The sequence below is a fragment of the Ochotona curzoniae genome, unplaced genomic scaffold, assembly GCF_017591425.1.
Source record: "Ochotona curzoniae isolate NIBS_2020 unplaced genomic scaffold, NIBS_Ocur_1.0 contig_46, whole genome shotgun sequence".
NCBI lineage: Eukaryota > Metazoa > Chordata > Mammalia > Lagomorpha > Ochotonidae > Ochotona > Ochotona curzoniae.
In genome coordinates, this window is record NW_024466340.1 from 7,090,139 (window position 1) to 7,111,611 (window position 21,473).

General features: G+C 59.1%; 1 protein-coding gene across 1 annotated transcript; it reads left to right on the top strand.

Annotated features, from left to right (window-relative positions):
• The first annotated feature begins 179 nt into the window (after window positions 1-179).
• ZNF664 (zinc finger protein 664) lies at window positions 180-10,378 on the top strand. The gene is made up of 3 exons (XM_040987131.1): window positions 180-242; window positions 788-908; window positions 7,128-10,378. The coding sequence occupies exon 3, from the start codon at window positions 7,563-7,565 to the stop codon at window positions 8,346-8,348; it is 786 nt and encodes a 261-aa protein (XP_040843065.1). The 5' UTR covers window positions 180-242; window positions 788-908; window positions 7,128-7,562; the 3' UTR covers window positions 8,349-10,378.
• The last annotated feature ends 11,095 nt before the right edge of the window (window positions 10,379-21,473 follow it).

The following is a 21,473-nucleotide window of genomic DNA, read 5'->3' on the forward strand; positions in this document are numbered from 1 at the left end:
GCGCGCGCGCGCGCCGGGCGGCGGTGCGAGGCGGAGGTGGCGCGCGTGCGTGCGCGCTCCGTCCCGCCCCCTCCCCCGGCCGCGAGCGTGCGCACGCGCGCTGAGCCCCCAGGCGTCCGGGTGTGCGGGGGGGCGCGCGCGCGCGCGGCTGGGAGGCGCACCTGTGAGGTGTCCCCGGAGGAGGAGCGGCGGGCTGGGTGCGCGGAGCCCGCGGCCCGGGGCGCCGACGCCCCTCACTTGGAGTGAGTTGGCGACGGCCGAGCTTGTGGGGTCGGCTCTGCCGGGCGGGGATCGGGGATCGGGCCGGGGGTGGCGAGGAGGCGGAGTGCATTCAAGAGAAAGGAAAACAGCCCCTCGGTGCGCACGGGCCTGGGGCCGCTCCGGGGCGCAGGGGGCACCCGGCCGAGGGCAGCGCGGCGCTCCCACCCCCGGCCCACCCCGCTCTCCGGCGGGCGGCCGGGCCGGCCGGGCCTCGGGGCGTCGTCGCGCGGCGCCGGGGGTCCCCCGATGGCGGCGGGCGCGAGGAGGGGGTGGGCAGCGGGCGAGGCCGGGCGGCGGCCCCGCGGGAGCTGGCCTCCTGGGCCGGGCTCCATTGTTGTTGGAGCCCGGGGCCGGGCAGGGAAGGGGGAGCGCGGCCGCCCTCGGATCGCCGTGGGGCCGCGCGCCTTGGAGCCGGTCCAGGCGGGTCCCCGGGAGAGGCCGGTCAGGGCCGCGCCGGGGGCTCGGGGCGCAGGGCTCCGAGGTCGGGGCGCCCCGCCAGCGCGGTTGTGATGGCGTGTGTTCGCAGCGCCGGGTCCGGCAGAGGCCACGAGCATCCCGCGCAGGTGATGAGGAGCCCTGGGCGCACGGGGCCACCGCCGCCGGACGTCTCCATTGTTTGACCGCAGCGAGGGCCGCTTCTCCGGCAGGTAAGCGGGCTGGCACCGCCTCGCCTCCCGCCCCCGCAGGACCCGGGGCCTGGCTCGGGACGCGGGTCGCCCTCCAGCCCTTTGTGAAACCTGCTTTGCCCGACTCTCAACTCCCCCGCGGTTCCAGTTGCTAGTTTGTTGCCTGGCCCGCTCGGTGCAACAAAGGAGCCCCGAGAGCGGAGAAGGGTCCCCGGAAAGCTCTCTCGAAGGAGCCGTTGCGCAGTGTGGACGTATGTTGTCTCAGCAGGATGAAGCTTTTTTTTTCTTTAATAGGGTGGTTTTGTCTTCCCTCCTGGGGGAGGCCCAGGTTTCTGAGAGAAATGACCTTGTGTAAACCAAAGGTTAGTGGAACGTTAGCAAATGGATTTAAAATCCGTAGAGTAATGCGCTGACTTCTTTATTGTTTATTATTATTTTTTTTTTGAGCTCACATCTCAGCGGAGGTAAACGTCTCTGGCATGTGGCACAAGTACCCTTCTGGGCTTCTGAAAATACTCGGAGTCTTTGTACTTTTTTTTCTTGCACATGTCCCTCCGGGTGCTTGCGAATACTCTCCGTGTGCGGGACATAAGCCTTGCTGGTTTGGTCGGGTACTGATGCCCTCCTGTCATGTCTCACTCTCAAGAACTGCTCTGTCATATCCCGAGGTGGGCTAATTCAGTAGGTTTTTTTTTGAGCCTTTTTCCGGGCAGAGAGCAATTGAAATTTGAATTTTGAAGCAGCTTTTGGGGTGTGAGTTCTCTGAGGAGATGGAATCTTTGCCCAGTGCTAATTACAGGGGCTAGACCGGGTGGGGGGGGGGTGAGCGGAGAGCTCTGGGTAGGAGATCTGCTTGCAGGCACACCCTTCCCCCCGAAGCAGCCATGGGCCTGTGACCTTGGGCAGGACAGCCTCAGTTTCCCCCGTGGCCAGGCCTGGACGGGGGGGCTCTCCCCGGGCAGACAGCCAGGAGCTTGCTGGTGACCGGCAGTGCTGGCGCTTGGATTACAGGAGCTGCCCTGGGAGGGGTCTCTGCAGGTCCTCTCTCAGAGGGTCTATAGGGCAGCCCTCAAGGGCAGCTTGCCTCTGTGGCCCCAACGGGAGGGTCCTGCACTGGACGCCTGGGCACAGCCTCACTGCCTAGTGTCTGCCCTGCCAGTGGCACCTGGTGTGAGGGCGTGTGCAAAGAGGACTGAGCGGTAGACGGAGAGCTGGTCTGTGGAAGATCCTCCCCACAGGCGGGGGCGGGGGGAGTGTAATTTTCCCGGCACAGATCAGCATGTGGGAAGGCCCGAAAGGGGAGAGGCTGTGCCCACTCCTGAAGCGGAAGGCCTGCTTGGGGATGGAGACAGTGGGTGGTGAGGGGCACGGTGGCCAGGGCTGAGAGCCAGGTTCTGCAGGGGCTTGCAAGGACAGTCTCATCCGGAGTGAACTGGGAAACCATTGTAAGGGCTGGGGCTTGAACCAGAGGAGTGACTGATAGGTGTGCGTTGTTAAACAGCCACTCCACTTGCCACACGCAGAGGGTGGGGGCGTGGGGGGGCACACCAGGAGGACCAGGCAGACCCTTCTGGGAGAGACAGATCCTAAGCTTGCACTCACATTGAATTCACACAGCCAGCTACACTAAGGCCAAATAGATGCTTAAGCTAAAATTTTACTCATTTCTGGAGAAAAAAATAAACAGGAATAGAAAGACACTTTTAGGGAGAAAAGTGCCTATAAATGTTAAACTAATTTCCCACACTAAATGGAAAATTTTCAAGTCAAAATAAAATTGAGACATTATTTAACATGTATTATTTGATTTTTTGATGTTTACATAGTTGCTCAGGGTCGGAAGAGCATGTGTTTTTAAGTGATGTAACGTATGCAGGAGTGAGGTGAGAACCTGTGATGGGAGGAACGTGTTTGCAGGTGTCATCCAAAAAACCCAGAATTCTCAGGTAGAACAGCGGGTAGAAACATGATGTGTGTGTACAATTAATAGCTCCCTGAGTACTGACATAACTGGCAGAAACCAAAAGAAGGAAATTACAAACACCTGATTCCGACCCCATTACAGAAAGGAAGCGTGTCCCTCCTGGGAGCAGCCAGTGGCATCCTCGCTGAGTGGGGGAGACTGGGACACGCCCTGCAGGGCTGGAGGGGCGTCCCCAGCGCCCAGCTTTGTCCTGGCCCGGCGCTTCCGTGGGAAGCTGCTCACACGTGGGGTTTCATTCTGCCCTGGAGTTACCTGTAGCAGCCCCAGGGCCTGCTGAGCACCCTCTGTGGGAGTGAGGAGGCACAGAGACGTCATCGGGGTCGCCCTGTCCCCATCCTTCCATGCAGGTGCGGGGAGGTCCTGGCTCCTGCAGGGCCCTGCCGCACTTGATACCGTTAGAATCGGTGGAGAGGAAGGGATTGGGCTCCGTACACATTTTAAACTTGTTTACAGAGAAAAGGGGAACGAAAGCTTATTAAAAGCAAAAGCCACAAAGTAGGAAAAGGCGTAATCGGTATAGAGTTGGTGTCTAATTTGTAAAGGATTCATGCAAATGGGAAAGTAATGAAATTCCACATCAAGTATATATGGGATGTGAAAAGACCATGCACCTGCTACAAATTTTGTTGAATTTTGAAGATGTCCGACCTCACTGGTAGTTCTTCAGAAGAATAAGATGGTATTCTCGGTGGCGAGACAGGTAGAGAAGCTTCAAGAATAAAACGTCAGTACCAGTGCTATATGAAGAAAAGACGGACTCGCACGTACAGGATGTAGAAGCTGGCCTGTAGTGGGGCGTGCACCGGGTCGTGGAGGTGCCCCCCCCCCCCGCCCTGCCGCAGCACGTCCCCCCAGACGCCATGGTCTTGGTGAGCTGCAGGTGACGCCCCGGAATGTTGGCCTTGCTTCTGAAGTCCACTGCCAGAGGACACATGCCAGGGCCAGCGACTTGGTGTGTTCTGGCTGGAGCCTTCGGATGGGCTTGCTGCAGCTGACAGCAGCACACAGAAAGTGGGGCCCAGGGCCCTCCGAGACACAGCCTCCTCCAATAGCCGGAAATGACAACTCAAGGCTGTGGGAATAAACGGCTCTCGCTTCACTACTTCCAGAATGAACTGGGTGGCCTGCAGAGCTGCCTCAGAACCCTGCACAAACATCGAAGGGAATGCAAGCTAGGTGATGAGCCCAGAGGGGGTTTTGGAAAATGCTTTTTTTGTGGGGGGGCGGTGGACCAAGACCTGAAATCACAAATGGGTCTGCAGTCAAGGCTGATATTTCCTTGCTACAAAATGCATTACAGATGATGGAGAAAATAAAAGAGAAAGTGATGGAGGGTGTGACTGGTCCTCTGACAGGTGTCCAGGCTGACCTGCGCTGAGGTTGGGGCAGTGCAAGTGGGAGGAGGCTTGGGTGACAGTGTGACAGCTGTGGAACCCCGCGGTGCTGCAGGTGGTTCCTGGGTCCCTTGAGGCCTGCTGCTGCAGCTTGTTTGCACATGAACAACTCGAAAGAGATGCCCTGAATTGTTTTTTTGTGATTAATGTTTTTATCATGCAAATTTTACAGAGAGGAGAGATGGAAAGATCTCCCATCTGCTGATTCAGTCAAGTGGCAGCAGCGACTGAAGCCGAGCTGATCAGGAGCTTTAGGGTCTCCCACACGGGTACAGGGTCCCGTTCTCTGCTGCTTTCCCAGGTGTGTGGCAGGGAGCTGGGTCAGAAGTGGAGCAGCCAGGACTGGAACTGGTGCTCCTACAGGGTGGTGGCCCTGCAGGCAGCAACTTAGCATTCACCTTCCTAGGGAATTGGATAAAGGAGATAGCTATGGATAGAGTGACAGTGCCTGGATGGATGTTTGTAATTGCTGTTCAACTGGAAGAGCAAGTTTAATAGGATACAGAATAAAGCATACGTTCTGAAGACAAATAAGAAAGTCTGGAAGACGGCCCGGGGAACATTTAACTGTGGTTGCTTTCAGGGGTTGGAGAGTTGGGTAGGAGAGGCTGTTTCGTGTACTTTACACGGTGTCTGCGTCCCCAGGAGTGGTGCTGCCTGGCTGGGGACGGCTCCTATGAGGGCTCTGTAAAAGCCAGATGTGGCCAGGGCCAGCTGCACGAGCAGGTAGCAAAATCCGTGCCACTGTCTGAGCTGCCTGTGTTGCACACCAGGAAGGTGTACCCGTCTAAGGGGTAGTGTAAGGTGTTGGCATGTGTGGGGCGCTGTGGGCAGGCTCTGACCCAGACCCATGTCTGCTGCCCTGGATGGCTTGCGACCTCTTGGGGTCTTGATGTTGTGTGAAGTTCTAAAGACATCATCTGGTCCCCCATGTAACTGGCCTGTTTCAAACTGTAAGAAAGGGCTGGTGTAATGACTCATTGCCTAATCCTCTGCCTGCAAGTGCTGGCACCCATTTGATGCCATTTCCATGTCCTGGCTGCTCCATTTCCCATCCAGCTCCCTGCCTGTGGCCTGGGGCCCTGCACCCGCGTGGGAGACCCAGTGGAGGCGCCTGGATTCAGACCGGATTGGTTCAGCTCTGGCTGTGGCAGAACTAGTAGATAGAAGATCTTTTTTGTCTGAACTTTTCTCTGTAAATCTGCCTTTCCAATAAAAATAAATAAACCTTATTTTTTCAAAAGAAACTATAAAAAGTTAAGCTTAATTCAACTAATTGTAGATTACAACATGTGCTAATATTGGTTTTGCCATTTCCTTTTCATATTTTCCACTTGGTAAATTTTTGTCTGTCCTCAGATTTTCCTAGGGCTGTGCCTGCAGGGGAGAGCCCATTGGGGGCACGGCCTGCACGCAGGCTGGGGAGGATTATCAAGGCAGTTGCTGAGCTGGTTTAAGGGGCTATTGGTGCCAGGGGCAGAGACAAGTTGAGATCCCGTTAAGTGGTGGGGTCTGCGGTGGGCCATGTGGGTGCAGGATCCAAAGGCTTTGGGTCATCCTCAACGGCTTTCCCAGCCCACAGGCAGGGAGCTGGATGGGACGTGGGGCTGCTGGGATTAGAACTGGCACCCATATGGGATCCTGATGCGTGCAAAGCAAGGACTTTAGCCACTAGGCTACTATGCCAGGCCCAGATAGCTACTTTCTAAAACACGACACATTAGGAGGGAGAGTACAGTGATGCTGCGTCGGCAGGTCTCTTGATGTGGGGGACATAACTCATGTCTGCTCCCCCTTGGGCTTTCGCAGTGTGTTCATTGAAGAAATCTTGGGTAGCAGAGATGGGAAGGGATTTCCCGGCCTTTTTCCAAATGGGTGGCCTTACGACGTGGTACCAGGATGGGAGAGGCTGCTGTTGGTCCATGGCAACCTATGCCATGGGGACCTGGCCGCCAGCCGGTGGTTTGCGGCCCATGGAGAGTTTGGTTGGCAGGTGCTCATCCTCAGGCTAGGCCAGAGCCCACCCTGGAGGGGTGAGGGGGGACGAAGGCACCTGAGGGGCTCAGGCCTGTTTTTCAGACAGGAAGCTGGTGTCCCCTGGTGCAGGGTGGGTCCAAGGTCACAGCGCTGAGGCCCTATGCCGCTCTGCTGGGTGAGGGGGCCAGGGCATACAGTAGGCTTTCCCTGGGACAGTTCACAGACAAGGCAGACACTGACCTGGCCAGCACCTCGGCAGTTTGCAGCTCTGGTTCCTGGGCCCTGCCTGCTCACGGGCTGCCAGAGGAGGCTGCTCATGGTGGTGTGTGGGTTGCTGCTGGAAGTCACGGGTTGAAGAAGCGAGGCAGGTAGAGTTCCTGGTGATGGAGAAGCCTGTGGCAGTGCTGACTGCTGGACGACCAGCCACAGGCAGCTGGGAATGGTGGGCAGTCCCAGGCTGTGGTGGGCCCTGCATGCATGGGTGACCAGGAGCTCCCCACTCGTCTATATCCTGCACACCTCGGTGCCTGCAGGGACAGCTGGCAGGCCCACGACTGGGTCTGGTCGCAGCCATCCCTGGGCACACAACTGTGCACCCCGTGTTTGCTGGCAGGGCTGGCAGAATCCGGACACCATGCATGGATATGTGCTGTCTAAGTTCTGAGGGTGAAGCTGCCGGGTGTGCCCGCTGCACGCCCAAGAGAATGTCTTTGTCCTTGCTCCCTGGGGAGGTGACTGCCTTGGGGGCTCTCTTTCCTTTCCATGTCCCCGTTGCAGTCAGAGGTTGTGATTGGAGTGTGCACTTGGGCTGTGTTGACGGAGTGTTGGCTGAACTGCAGCAGGTTCTAGCAGAGCCCATCATGACTGTTTGTGCTTCTGTTACAGGTGCTGCCCACGAGGGATCCTCACCAGAGCTGACAGCGCTGCAACCAGGACGGCACGGCTGGTGTGCCGGGCACAAGGACATCCCAGTGGGAGGAGGCTGGGGTTCCCCTGGGAGGAAGACCAGAGCTTGGCTGCGCTTGGGTTTGCACCTTGGGAGCTGCTTGGGGTGTTGACAACTGGGATCTCAAAGTTGTGGTTCCCGGGAAGCGTAGTCTGTGGGTGTGCATGCCACTGCGCCGTGAGCTGTGGCCCCGGGTAAGGGCAGTATGCAGGCAGAGCTCGTGTTTAGGGACGCAGGCAGGGAGTGGCGCAGGCCGACCGCCCACTCGCCCTGTGGAGTGAGCCTGAGCTAGGCGGCCGCCATGGCCGAGTGAGGGGCTGGGGGAGCTCGCCGTCAGGACGTTTCCCCTCCAGCCACGATACCAAATAGCGAAGATGATCTACAAGTGCCCCATGTGCAGGGAGTTCTTCTCCGAGAGAGCCGACCTCTTCATGCATCAGAAAATCCACACGGCCGAGAAGCCCCACAAGTGCGACAAGTGCGACAAGGGCTTCCTGCACATCTCGGAGCTCCACATTCACTGGCGAGACCACACGGGGGAGAAGGTGTACAAGTGTGACGACTGTGGGAAGGACTTCAGCACCACAACAAAGCTCAACAGACACAAGAAAATCCACACGGTGGAGAAGCCCTATAAGTGCTACGAATGCGGCAAGGCCTTCAACTGGAGCTCCCACCTCCAGATCCACATGCGTGTGCACACCGGGGAGAAGCCCTACGTGTGCAGTGAGTGTGGCAGGGGCTTCAGCAACAGCTCCAACCTCTGCATGCACCAGCGTGTGCACACGGGCGAGAAGCCCTTCAAGTGTGAAGAGTGCGGCAAGGCCTTCCGCCACACCTCCAGCCTCTGCATGCACCAGCGTGTGCACACGGGCGAGAAGCCCTACAAATGCTACGAGTGCGGCAAGGCCTTCAGCCAGAGCTCCAGCCTCTGCATCCACCAGCGGGTGCACACGGGCGAGAAGCCCTACCGGTGCTGTGGCTGCGGCAAGGCCTTCAGCCAGAGCTCCAGCCTCTGCATCCATCAGCGGGTGCACACGGGCGAGAAGCCCTTCAAATGTGACGAGTGTGGCAAGGCCTTCAGCCAGAGCACAAGCCTGTGCATCCACCAGCGGGTGCACACCAAGGAGAGGAACCATCTCAAGATAGCAGTTCTGTGAGCCCTCCACTCAGTTCCGACTCCTAACACCCACAAGTGCCACTAGGAAGGAAGCCCTGTGTACCTGACGCAGCCCGGGAACTGTGCAGCAGCCCCTGGCGGAATGCTCTGAGGCGGCGTGCGCTGGGTTGCCTCCTGGGTTCATGCCAGGCGTATGTCATGACATGGCCTTGACCGTGGTGTCCCTGTGAGTGTCCACCTGTTACAGGCGGCTGGGTCCCGGTCAGGGCTGCGTGTGGGCCTCCTGCTGGAAGCTGGCACATGTGGAGACCGTGCAGCTGCAGGCAGTTCCTGGCTGCCCATCGCTCACCCTCTGGCCTCTCCCCACAGGAGCTCCCAGCCCTGCCTCTGTAATGGGGTGATGGAGCCCACGGTTCTTCGGGGTTTCCACTGATTCAGCCCGCATAGCTTCCACATGTCCCCGTCTGTCCTCACTGCGCCCCTTCCTAGGTGGCATTGAATTTCAGTCAGCCTGTAGGTGACCCCAACCCGGTCACTGGCCTGCCGGGGAAGCGCTGTAATGGTGTGGATCTCTAACCAGTCACTGTGCCCTGTCACTCAGATGGACTGTCCAGTGGCCGCATCACATTTTTTAACTTGAATTTTTCCAAACTAGCTGAATGTAAATAGGAAGAAGCAAGCCGAGGGGGATTTAGTGCATCCAGGACGCCCCGTTCCCCTCGCCCTGCGGGCCATGCAGTTCTTGCTGACCGGGGAACCCCACTGAGCGCGGAGGGTGTGATGTCTAGGAGAATTTTCTGCATGGGTGAGGGTGATCGTGGGCGGCTACGTGTGCAGCGTTCCGTCCCCCTTGCCAGGGTTGCAGGCCAGTTTCCTCTGGGGCCTGGACATCTGATCATCCACTCCTGTACTTATTGAGCACCTGCTGGGCCAGCAACACCTGAGGGACGCGGCAGTGGCTGCTCAAGTGGCTTCCGGCACAGAAGATGGGCTAGCAAGTACGTAATGTAGTTTGAGGTAGTGGTTAAGTGGTAAGAAGAAAACTGGGGGGTGGGGCAGGGCGGGGGGCGGCAGTAGCTAGTGGTCAGGGAAGCCTTGGTGGGCACTCGCTCCGGCCCTGCCCTCGGTGGGGGACAGGAAGAAGAGCTGGGCTGGGGCAGTGGCTGCGGGAGAGACGCCAGCGCAGGCCTGCCCTGGGCCTGTTGGGTTGGTGGGTTTGCTGGGGTGATGGTGGTGCAGGGACTCGCGGACTGTCCGAAGACCAAAGTCCCCAAAGACAAGAACAAAATGCATCCGTGTGTGTCACTTGGTTTCCTTTGCATTCTGTTGTCGCTGGTTCCCCACGCAGTCCTTTTGCTCAGGAAGTCCTTGGGGACATGTAGGCTCTTTGGAGCTCTGAGTGGGTGACAGTCCCTGGTGTCTGGACACAGGTGGGATGCTGACGCAAGCCTTGGTTTTTCTCTTTGGATTTGGATTTCTGCTAAACTGGAGGGCAGTTTGTGTAACTAACACCTGTACACAGCAGGGGGATGGGCTGAGCCACCAGTGGCTGACCTTGGTCCAGGTGTGCCCACTGGCAGTCCCTCCGCAGGCGGGTGCTGGCGCAGGGCCCTGCTGAAGCCCCTGCCAGGCCCAGTTGGCACAAGCGCCTTCTGACCCCTTCCCTGTGGTGGTAACTTGGAGTGTTTGAGAGAAACCTAGACTTGTAGTTGACGGCCAGCTGAAAATATCATGGATAGAATTTTAGTTTTAGGAGAAAATCCATTTGATTTCTAGCTTTCCTACGTTTAGGTATGTGAGCTTGGGCGAATCACTTCCTGTCTGGGTCTGAGTTCTCACACGAGGAGGCGGGCAGCCTCCGTGCTTTCCGCGTCTTCCCGCTAGTACTAGAGTTCTATATTTCTACATAGTTGAATTATTTTATCATGCTGTTGCTGGGGAGTATGACTAACACTTTGGAAGCTACTAATTTTATGTCAAGCTTTAAAGTCCATAATTGTTATCTTCAGAAAATATTATTTGACCTACAGTATGTCCAAATCAATTTAATAAAATCACTTTATAACAGGGTCTGTGCCTGGTGTGCAGCTGTGTGAGTTCAGTGGGGGAGGGAGGGCTGAGAGGAGGGGTAGACTACATTTATACACGAGGATTTTACACAAAATCTCATCTTCAAACGCTAGCAATGCTTGCGTGTCCTTTTCTGCCCTCTGTCCCCAGTGCCGTCCCCCAGCCCTGCTGTGGCCCTCTGGTCCTCGCCCACTCACCCATCAGCGCTCGGCGTCGGCTGGCTTCATGGTGCAGGGCCGAGGAGCAGCCCCGAGAGAGGGCCTTGTCCTAGTACCTCCCAGGGTGTAGGGGGGCAGCTCCACTTCCCATCCAGCTCCGCTCCTGTGGCCTGGAAAAGCAGCAGAGGACGGCCCAGGTGTAAGACACGGAGAAGCCCCTGGCTTTGGATCGGCCCAGCTCTGGCCGTTGCAGCCATTTGGGGAGTGAGCCAGTAGGTGGAAGGCTTTTGTCTCTGTAAATGTGCCTTTGCAATAAATCTTTTAAAAAAGGAAGAACGCTGTTGAATCAAAACTCAGGAGTCTGTGATGTGAGGGTGCATCACAGCATGTCACAACAGCACACAGTGGGCCTGCACCCCATGAGCCTCCATGCACATAGTGGACCTGCATTTTATGACTCAGTGCACAGTGGGCCCGCACCCTGTGGCCCTTGGCACACAGCAGGCCTGTGCCCCGTGATGTACCACACAGCGGGCCCGCATCCTGTGACCCTCAGCGCACAGTGGGCCTGCCGGTCCCTCAGTGCCTGTGAACCTGGCTCACCATCACAGTCTTGGTACCCATCCCCCACATGCAGGCCCATCATGGGAAGCCATGCCATGTCAGCATCGTGAGTAGGGGTGATGTCTGCTGTGGTAACCCGTGTCCTGCCCGCCTTCCTGGCTCAGTTTTGAATGGGAATGACTTGAGCTCACACTCCCTGAGCAGATGTGAGCCACATGGGGGGCTGGCTTACTGGGCATGGGGCAGCTGGGCCCGGAAGGGAACTGTCCTGGGCCGCTCTGCAGAAGTTGGGTGGGGGGGGGGATGGGTAAACTGGCGTCTCCAGCAGTTGGGGTTCTTCATATACTGGGGGTGAGGAGGAGCGGTGCTTTCCTTGTACAAGATATGCAGACTGAGTGACATTTGTGGGGTCGCCCATCCCACACGGGAAGCAGTGCTGTTCTTGCTGCAACCTGGAGATGCCTACGAGCAGGGCTGCGAGCCAGGTGCCAGCATCACCACGTGGAGGGCTGCCCGTGCCCCAGCTGCTGTGGGGCCCCTAGCCAGCCCACACCCTGGGTGCCGTGGGGCTCCCGGTCAGTGTTGTGGGGCTCCTGGCCTGCCCATAGCCCGGCTGCCATGGGGCCCGCAGCCAGCCCATACTCTGGGTGCCGTGGAGACCCTGGGTGCTGTGGGGCTCCTGGCCTGCCCACATCCCGGCTGCTGTGGAGACCCTGGCCTGCCATTGCCCCAGGAGTGGAGGCTCACAATGGCGCCCTCCTACGCTTTACTGGAGAGATGGAAGAGAAAGTGAGTCTTAGCCAGAGATGCACAGGTTAGAAAATTCCTGCCCTCTGGCTCCATTGCCCCCACCTGGCGATGCTGCATCAAGCTCACCATTGCTTCCAGTGCCCATCTGCACGGCCTTGACCACCACAGGTGCCGGAGCACCCAGCTAGTGCATCGTGGGACATGGCAAAGTAACACCCAGAATGCCGCCATGCTGGGAGTTGAAGGTGCCGAGACGACACGTCTCATACAACTCTGGTGCTACCAGCAGGAAAAGGTTTTGCTTTTGCGCAGGGCAGGGCATCCTACCAGGTAATGGAGCAATAAGGCTGGCTGTCCCACCAGGCCATGCACCAGCAGGGAGCCCACAGATTGGAAAGGTGGGAGGGGGAGACCCCAGGACTAGGGGGTGAGTGTGACACAGGGCACTTGCCCCATGTGGGAAGCCTGGGGCCTTGGAAGTTGAACTATCAGCAGGCTCCTTTTGGTGGCCAGGCTGCACTGCCAGGCTGCAGCCACCAGGGGACACTTGTTGGCTTCCAATGAGCCAACAGGGATGGAAGCTTCCAGGAAGCTCTCCCCTCTGTTTCCCTTCTGCTGGACTCCCTGATGACATCAGTCCCACAGCTGGAGAAACGCTCACCACCCCCACCCGCTCTACCATGCCTACTTCCTGCCCAGGGAGGAGAGGCCCCAGGTATCCCCAAGTCTGCCTGGGGAAGTTGGGATGGGTGCAAGCAGGAGCAAAAGGCAAGAGGCCAGAAGGTTCTGGAAGACCCTGGGGATGTGTGGGGAGGCCCAAGGGCGGGTTGGAAAGTGGGGGTTCCCTCACTGTGCAGCTCACCTGTTGTGGAGTCGGGGTGCCACTCCTCCAGGGAGAGAGGAGTTGGGAGGCTCAGCTCTCAAAGACAGCATGGCTGTTCTGGAATGTTCCAGGTCCTCTGGACGTTCTTGCAGTCAGACTCTGGGATACAGTCAACCATGAATGGTAAAAAATGAACGTAAGTGCTCTGACATTTGCTGAACCCCAGAGAACAGCCTCGTGGAGAGTGGGGCCGTGGCAACAGGTGGGTTGGGGGTTGTCCTGTCTGACATCCGGGCAGGCACTGCTTGGGGCGCCCCCACCCCCCACTCTCTCCTGGCACTCCCGCTCTGCTCTGTAGTTCCAACACGTCACCCACGTCCTTTAACGACAGAGCCAGCCTGTCCCTTGTAGAGGCCGTCTTCTTGACCAAATGACCAGTGTGTGCGGAGCGGTGGGAGGTCCTGCCCGGGGTCCTGTGACCATGGGGAGGGCGGTCAGAGCTTCCTGTGACCCTGCCAGGGCTGCGGACGACACCACACCTCGCCTCCTGCCCTGTGGCCACTCAGGATCGCCCCTTGCCCCGGAGGAGCGGCAGGACGTCAGACGGGCCACCTGGGGCAGGGGCGCAGCCGTGTCCACACGCACCCGCCTGGGGCCGGACACTCTGTCCCGTCACTGTGTCAAGGCACGCTTGTTTGTGCAGGTGTTGCCCCTGGCTCTTCCACAGAGCAGGGTGTGTGTGAGGACACTTGGCACGGTGCCCACGCCAGGGGACAGCCTGTGGCCGACTAACGCCCCTCCCGTGGGCTCAGCTCGCCTTCCTGCGAGAAACGTGCCTGGCTTCCTCGTGAGGAAAGAGCCGGAGGGGCGCGGCGGGACCCTCGGGCTCCTCCCTGGGCCCAGGCCCCCAGCCTCGCCCCTCGCCCGTGAACATCCTCACGAGGTCAAAAAGGAGCTGCAGGCTCACGTGTCCCCCTCCAGCTCAGGGCCACACCAGGACAGGGACGCCGCCCGAGCCCTCCACTCCCTGCCTGTGGCTTGGGAGTCGGCCGAAGGCTTGCCGAGTGCGAAGCGAAGGGAGTAGAAGTGAAAAGCCCCTTCCTGGGACAACGAAGGCAGAGGCAGCTGCTCTGCTTCCCCGTGGCGTCCTGGCACACTCCCAGCGGCCTCCCTCAGCCTCGCTCACCCACAGCAGCGTGTCCACCAGGGGGCGGCCATGCCCGGCACCCTGGGCACGCAGGCCCAGCTCCCCAACCCCGCCATCCTCCAGCTCTTCATGGTGCTGTGAGTCTGGCCTTGAGGGCTGGAGCAGCCACCCTGGCATGGGGTACCTGGACAGGCTGGTGTAAGTCCACATGGCCACCCAGCAGCTCACACTGGGGCCTAGAACTTGCTCCACTGGTCACCTGTTGAGATGGCAAGAACCTGGATGTATCAGACTAAATCACACCTATTGATTAAGCTAACATCACCTCTTATTAAAATGTGGCCTCGTGACCCAACACTGTAGCCTAGCGGCTGAAATTCTTACCTTGCACTTGCTGGAATCTCATATGGGCACCAGTTCCTGTCCTGGCGGCCTCTCTTCCCATCCAGCTCCCTGCTTGTGGCCTGGGAAAGCAGTCGAGGACGGCCCAAAGCCTTGGGACCCTGTGTTGCCAGCCGCATCTGTATGCACTGGCCACATGCTGTACCCAAAATGGCGCCGGCCGGAGAAGCCACACCTGGTGGAGAGTCACGTAGCTTTCGCGGTACTGCGCAGGCGCCTAGCACATGCGCAGTGAGCTGCGGTGCGGCAGGCGCGTGAACACTGGGGACTGACGAATCCGGTCGCCCAGGACCCTGCGTGATCATGACGCCGACCTATCATCGGCGGAGGCGGGGCCAGTCAGCACATAAGAGCAGGCAGCCTGCCGGGGTGGGGGGGGGGCCCTTTCCTCTTCCTCATCTTGGTGTGCACAATAAATTTTACCGCAGAAGGCTTCACTCGCGTCTGCCTCTTATCGCTGGACGATAAGACACGTGGGCGCAACAACCCTGCACCCGCGTGGGAGACCCAGAAGAAGCTCCTGGCTCTCGGCTTCGGATCAGCTCAACTTCAGCTGTTGCACTCACTTGGAGAGTGATTCAGTGGACAGAAGATCTTCCTCTCTGTCTCTCCTTCCCTCTGTATATCTGACTTTCCAACAAATAAATAAGTAAATAAATCTTTTTTTAAAAAAAAGGTGGCCTCTGGGGAAACCATGAACATGTTCTGTGGCATCTTCTATCTCTGCTGGTCAGGGCCGCTCGAGCCCCAGCTGGGTCACTGGGTACGGGCCCGATGTAGCGCTGCCTGTCTACACAGGCAGATACCTCCAAGGGCCTGCCGGGGACCGGGGAGCATGGACAGAACCCCAGGGCAGCACGAGCTGCGGGTGGGTGGCCATTCCGTGAAGGAGGGGCAGGGCTCTCACAGACACACAGTCACTGGGGAGTGAGGGCCTAGGTTGGCAATGACCTTGGCAGGGGCTGGCAGAGGAAGGACAGATGGAGAGAAATGAAGCCATTAGCCCACTCAGGCAAACTGTGCCTTAGGACTCGGAGACAGGACGATGCTGCCCTCGGGTGCTGCAGCGGAGGGAGGCCTCTGGCTGCAGATGGGGCACACAGACCGTGAAGGAGCCACGCCTGGCCTCGGTGGGCCACGCAGAGACCAAGCAGGCTAGGCTGTGATGACCTCGCACGCCAAGGTGAGACGGACCGTGGTCCAGATGCCCAAAGACAGGAAAGACAAGCCTGTGCCCGCTGCGTCCGCTGGGCGCCATCTGTTCTCTTTGCCCAGCTGGACTGGGGGTTGGAAATGAGGCCACCCGGAGCAGGTGGTGGTGCCATGCCAAGGCCAAGCCGGGGACCGGGTCCAGTGGTGCTCCACGGCTCCTGTCCTTGGCTCTGTGGCGTTGGGACACAGCCCAGCCTCTCTGAGCTCATTTGCCTCAGGAAATGGTCCACTTTGCCCACACGCAGTGAGCCCTAACCCCCAGCATCATCTCAGAATGTGGCAGACACAGCTGTTAAAATGAGGCTGTTGACAGGGGCCTGGGGAGAGGGCTCCGGGGCACGGGGATGCAAGCTTCAGGGCTGGCAGCGCATTCACCCTGCTGCAGACACCAGGGGATCCCAAGTTCAGCCCATCTGTGGTGGGACTCGATCCCACCTCTGGCTCTCACTGTGCATTGTGGAAGGGCATGGTGAGAAGTTACAGCTTTTCGTGTCACCCCAGCCTTGTCTGCCCAGGAGAAGGAAGGAGGGCAGAGGCCGAGAGCCCCTTCACCCCCACTTCTGGGCAGGCTTCCTCAGTGGGTAGAGCCGCCATCGGCTCTTGACCCCACACACCAGCCCTTCCCAGCCCACGACTCTGTGTCTCGCCCCTAGCGGGTAACAGGGACTCGCATCTCCAGCCCCATTGCTTTTCATGTCTGAAACCTGAATCTCCTCTTTTTCCTGTTGCCCCAGATCGGGCCCGCCCTGTGCTCCTCTTGCTGGCAGCTGGCCTGGGACTCAGACAAGCAAGCCTTTGGCATTTTGTGGGCCAAATCAGGACGACTTCCTCCCCATCCACCCGCCTGCCTCTCTCCAGCCCCTTTCGTGAAAGTCCCCTCAGCCTTGCTGAGCCCAGTGAGAAGACAGGGTGTGTTTGGTCCCCATGCCTTCCTCTCTGCCCCGTCTGGTGTGGTGAGGCCAGGTTAGGGCACGAGAGGCTGGCCAGTCCACCCTGAAAGGTGAGGCTGGGTATGTCGCACGATGCTGCCTGAGCCCTGCCAGGGTCTGCCCGGGCACTCGTGGCAGAGCAGGCTGCTGTTCGGTCTCGTCTGCTGATGCAGCGCAGAGGGCAGATCCGGGACTGGGCAAGGCGAGGCTGCAGGGGCAGAGTCATCCCCACCGGGAAGACGTGAGATTGTCCCGGCACCGGGTGGCCCCTGGGCAGGCACCGGGACAGGCAAGGGTGGCCCCTGAGTGTCCTTGGAAGACCCAGCACCTAACGGGTGCGTCTGCGTCTAACCGAGTCTGTCCGTGTGGTTCCTTGAGACCTTCTTGCTCCGAACGAGGGAATTAGGATTTACATCGATTCTTCTCTAGTTTTGGAAAATGGCTTAACGTTGTCCTGAAAATTGAGCCCCCCTTCCCCAGGCGCCCACTGCTCCTTGCGCTCTGCCTGCGGTGCTAGAAAAAGCGCTTGTGTGTGTGTTAAAAATGCCAACCATCTACCCAACACCAGGTTCCAGAAAAGCACAAACACCAGGAGCTTTGGGGTTTTTAAAGGTTCTGCTATGACAGCTGCCGTGGGGTCATGAATATGTAAATTCTGCCGGCCCGAGGGGCTGCCTTTTGGTGGCGAATCAGCTGTCTGCCTGTGCAGCAGACTAGACAACGGACGGGTCAACACCAGCGAGCAGAAGCTGGAAAGCCCGTGGGGCCAAATCTTCTGGAGAAAAATAAAAGTCAGATGGCACAGGAGAGAAGTGAGAGTGGTCAGGACTCCCCACTGAGAGCCAGCCTGGAACACTGCTTATGCTGGGCAGTGTGTGGGCACCTCCAGGCGTGCGCAGCATCTAAAGACTGCCCTCCAAGCTTCCCTCTCACGCTTCCTCGGATATGTGACTGCATTCCTCGGAGCGTGACCCCCAAACACACTCCCTCCTGCTGTCACCCCAGTTGCTCTCTTCAAGGAAAACACAACCCCAGGTACCCAGCTAGGTTAGCCAGCGTCCTAGTCATGGGATCCGTGTACTTGTAAAGTGACGACAAGCCGAGTGAGCCATTGCACAAGGCCCCATGCATGAAAAATTTTAACCCATTGGCCGCAATGTTCTGGAAGCAGGGGAAGCAGTCCAGAAGGGCCGGTGCACCTGGGTGCCCTGAGGCCGCCTCTGTGCCTACTGTTCTGCAGGGCGCTGTGCCATTGCACTGCTGTTCTGTACAGTGTCCTGGCTGCTCATCCTGGACAAACTTGAGAATCAGCTTGTCAAGTTATGCTAAGACCTTCCCAGAGGCAGGCTTGGGCTTGTGTTGACAGACTGGCCAAAAGTGAGCATAAAAACCATTAGGAACAGGCTCGATACCCGCTCGGGCTGCCGAGAGACTGCGAGGCAGTGCGGACAGCATGGACACGCGGGCCAGCCCAGCACCCAGCAAGCACCCGCCCGACGGGGTTTCCCAGATGTGCTGTTTGAGGAGTCAGACTGTGGTGTCGGGAGCCCGCGTGCCAGTCCCTGTGCCTGCTCTCCCAAAGTCAACACGGCCAGGCAAGGAGAACAAAGAAGCAGAGTCGGCGGCTGCCTGCTGGCAGTTCCCTCAGGGCTCGCCAGCCACCGGAGGCCCAAAGGAGCCTCCCCTCCCTGCGCAGCTGCCAGGGGCCTGAGCCACGCAGCTGGCCGAGTGAGGCCCCTAAGGGGACAGCCGGGGGGGTTTGTGGGGAGCATGGGGGAGGGGATCTGGGCCAGGGCCTGGGTGGGTCCCGCAGCCAGAGCAGGGCGGGAGGTGCAGCAGGTTCTGAGAGCAAGTACTCACTGCTTTCCGCACACACGGCTGTGCCCTGCGCTGCGCATCTCACCACCCTGCCCTCCACGGTCCCCAAGACTCGGCATTGTGCACAGGAGCATCGGTCACGCGCACCAGCCAGGAGGATCGAGAGCCACTCAGTGCCATGCCAGGCCAGGGGGGCTGCGGGATGAGGGAGGCAGGCTTCCCAATGCGGGTCTGGAGGGTGACCCTGGGCACCAGGGCTGGGATCCCGTGAGTGAGCACCGTGGAGCTATAGCAGGCCCTGGCAGACAGAGGCTGAAGGGGCTGCTGGGTGACCAAGGCCACAGACACAGTTTAGTGGTCCCCGTGACAGGGGCTGTGATCACTCTGGGAGCCAGGTAGCTGTGGGCTCCAGCATGCCTCGCTCCCATGGGCTGGCACAGGCTGGCTTCCCTGCCACCCACCACTGCAGACAGTGAGTCGTCGCAGCCCTCCGTGTCCCTGAGCAGGGGTCCTGCTGTTTCTGTGCTTGCCGTCCGCTCAGGCATCCCCAGTCTCAGAGGATGCCCGCTCAGGCATGCCCAGGGTTGGGCATGGCAGTCCCTGTCCTCCTGCTCCTTGCATGAGTTGTCTGCAGTGGAATGTGTGCGTTGATGAGCCCTGCACACAGCTTGCATTGGTCACAAGACAACAGAGGAAGGGGCCTGGTCCATGTGCTTCTACAATGCCTCCTGGCTCTGCACCTGTGCAGCGCTCAGCAGTCAAACTGCATGACGGAGGAACTCCCCAGGCCTCAGCCCACCGGTGGGGCCAGAGGGCCTATGGCAGCCTGCCCACAGCCACTGCCACACTCAGCCCCTTCTGACCCACTCTCCCAGCCCGGTACCTACCGAGCAACACCGGTGCCCTTTGCTGGCACAGAACGCCGTGCGACCAGGGAAGGCTGCTCCTTGTCTGGGGTTGGGGCTGCAACGCAGAGCCTGGCATGCGACAGAGACACAGTCTACGTTTTCTTAAAGTTTCTACCAAACACCGTGCTCCTGAGCCAGCCTCCCAATTAGTGTTGACGCCGTGTTCCCGGCCACACCTAATAAAGGACCCGTGTGCATAGCCCTCGGTCAATATTTGCCGAATCCCTGGCATTTCCCATCGCCTGCCTCCACGCAGGACGCTGCCTGGAAGAGTCTCAAATTCCCTTCCCAGCGCCACCCTGGAGCCTGCAGATCAAAGGGGCTGCAGGCCGGAGCGTGGTGCACCCAGCGTGCAGAGAAGCGGGGCTCCCTTCCCTCCCAGCCGCCCACAAGGCTGCTTTCACGTCTCCTGGCTGCCACTGGCCTTTGGTGACCAGGACCCACAGTAGGGCCTTGTTCCCCCATCCACTGGTCCTCTGTGTGACCCCCGCTGGCGCACAGCCCTCCCCAGGGGGCCCCGGTTCCTGACCTGCCTGCCAGGCCCCAAGTCTGCCCTCCATCTTCTGGGGAGTAATGTGCGGACAAACACAATGAGGTGCTCTTGGTCCCTCCCCACCTCCGGCCCACCTGCCTCTGGATGAGCCATTGGCTGCTCTGGCTGCCCCAGCACGTAGCTTCCTTATGGCTTCCGTTTGCAGCTGTGGACTCCAGCTGTTTGGGTTGCATGTGGAGCCGTCTCCCGACTCAGTCCAGAGCAGCCAAGGGTGCCCTGGGCGCAGAGTGTCCTTTTGCCCCGTGATGGTGGCTGCAGCTGGGCAGGGTGGCCCTGGTGCAGGCGCAAGCCGAGAACAGCAGGCACCAGCTTGCTGCCCCATCCGTGGGCCCATGCCGCAGCAGGGCAGCTGGAGCCCAAGCGCACACATCTGGCTCCGATACCAACAGCTGCATACCCCGGTGCTCGTTTGAGATGCCTTTGCAGGAGGCTGACCTGTTACACCGGAGTGCTGGTGCCTGCAGTATTCCTGTGAGTGAGTGGTGGCTGCAGCTCACACAGACCACTGGGAGCCCAGGCCTAGGAGTGCCCTCAGCTGGCCCTAGCTGCGAGTGCCCCCTTTGCCCTGCTGACCTGGGGCACCTGCCGTCTGTGTCCTTCGGTAGCGTGGGGGCTTTGGAGAACTGACAAACACTGAGTTTTTCTCCACACAGATCTCACGTTCTGGGACCAGCTGGACAAGTTCATTAGGATTTGATGCCCACGTGAGTGTAACTCGGGTCCCACGTCTGTCTGCATTACTTGGTGGTAGCAGCCACCTAGTCACATGTGCCCATGTGGGTGCCTGCCACCCAGGGTGCCCGTGATTGGAGGCAGGGGCTCTAGCAAAAGTTACAATGTCCCCCGGCAGGCTCCTGTCCCCTTCACTCTCACGGAGGGGTTCTGGGCCCTCTGAGAACAGCCCTCACAGTGACACAGTGCCAGCTCCACCAGGGGCAGGTGGCTCCTGAGATGTGACAGTATCAGCTCCCTGCTAAGGGCCTGGGAAAGCAGCAGAGGATGGCCCAACTGCTTGAGGCACCATAGCCCCATGGGAGACTTGGAGGGAGCTTCTGGCTCCTGACTTTGGACTTCCCCAGCGCTGGGGAGTGAATCAGCAGATACAAGATCTTTGTCTCTTTCTGTCTATGAATCTACCTTTCCAATAAAAATAAAGAAGTCTTAAAAGAAAAGAAACCACCTCAGGGAACAGGACAGGGGATCGGATGCGAGAGCAGGTGAGAGATGATTCAGGAGAGGATGTTTGTCCACTTCCTGGAGCCTGTGATGCAGGTGCTCGGCTCAGCATCTACCCTGAGGTCCTGAACCCCACCTTGACACAGCCCCCCAAGGCAGGAGATAAGGCTGGGGAGGTTAGGGGACCTGGCCACATCACCCTGGCCGACTGTGTCATCAGAGGGGACACCTTGTGCCCTGAGGATGAACAGCGACACAGTAGACCTCATGTGGAAGCTGGGCGTGTCACCCAGGCCCAGCAGCCACATTGGCAAGGGCCAGCTGACTAGCAGATGAAGGTCACTGTGGCAAATAGCATTTCAATCCCAAGTAGCATTTCAGCACGCAGCAATGCGTGCCACCTGCTAATGAGCTGCCTTACACTCTTGCATACCCAACCTCTGGAAGGCAGCGTGCATTTCACATGGACAGCATGTGTCAGGTGTGAGATGGCCACGTGGCCACCATGTACATTGGCTGCTACCATGCTGGTAAGTGGGGTTAAAGAGGGGCTCTGTCAGGAACCCCTAATCCAGGCAGGTATCTGCCCCTGTGGCAGGTTCCACCTGGGACACCCATGCCTGCCTGTAAGGCCTAGACCCACTCCGGTGCTAGT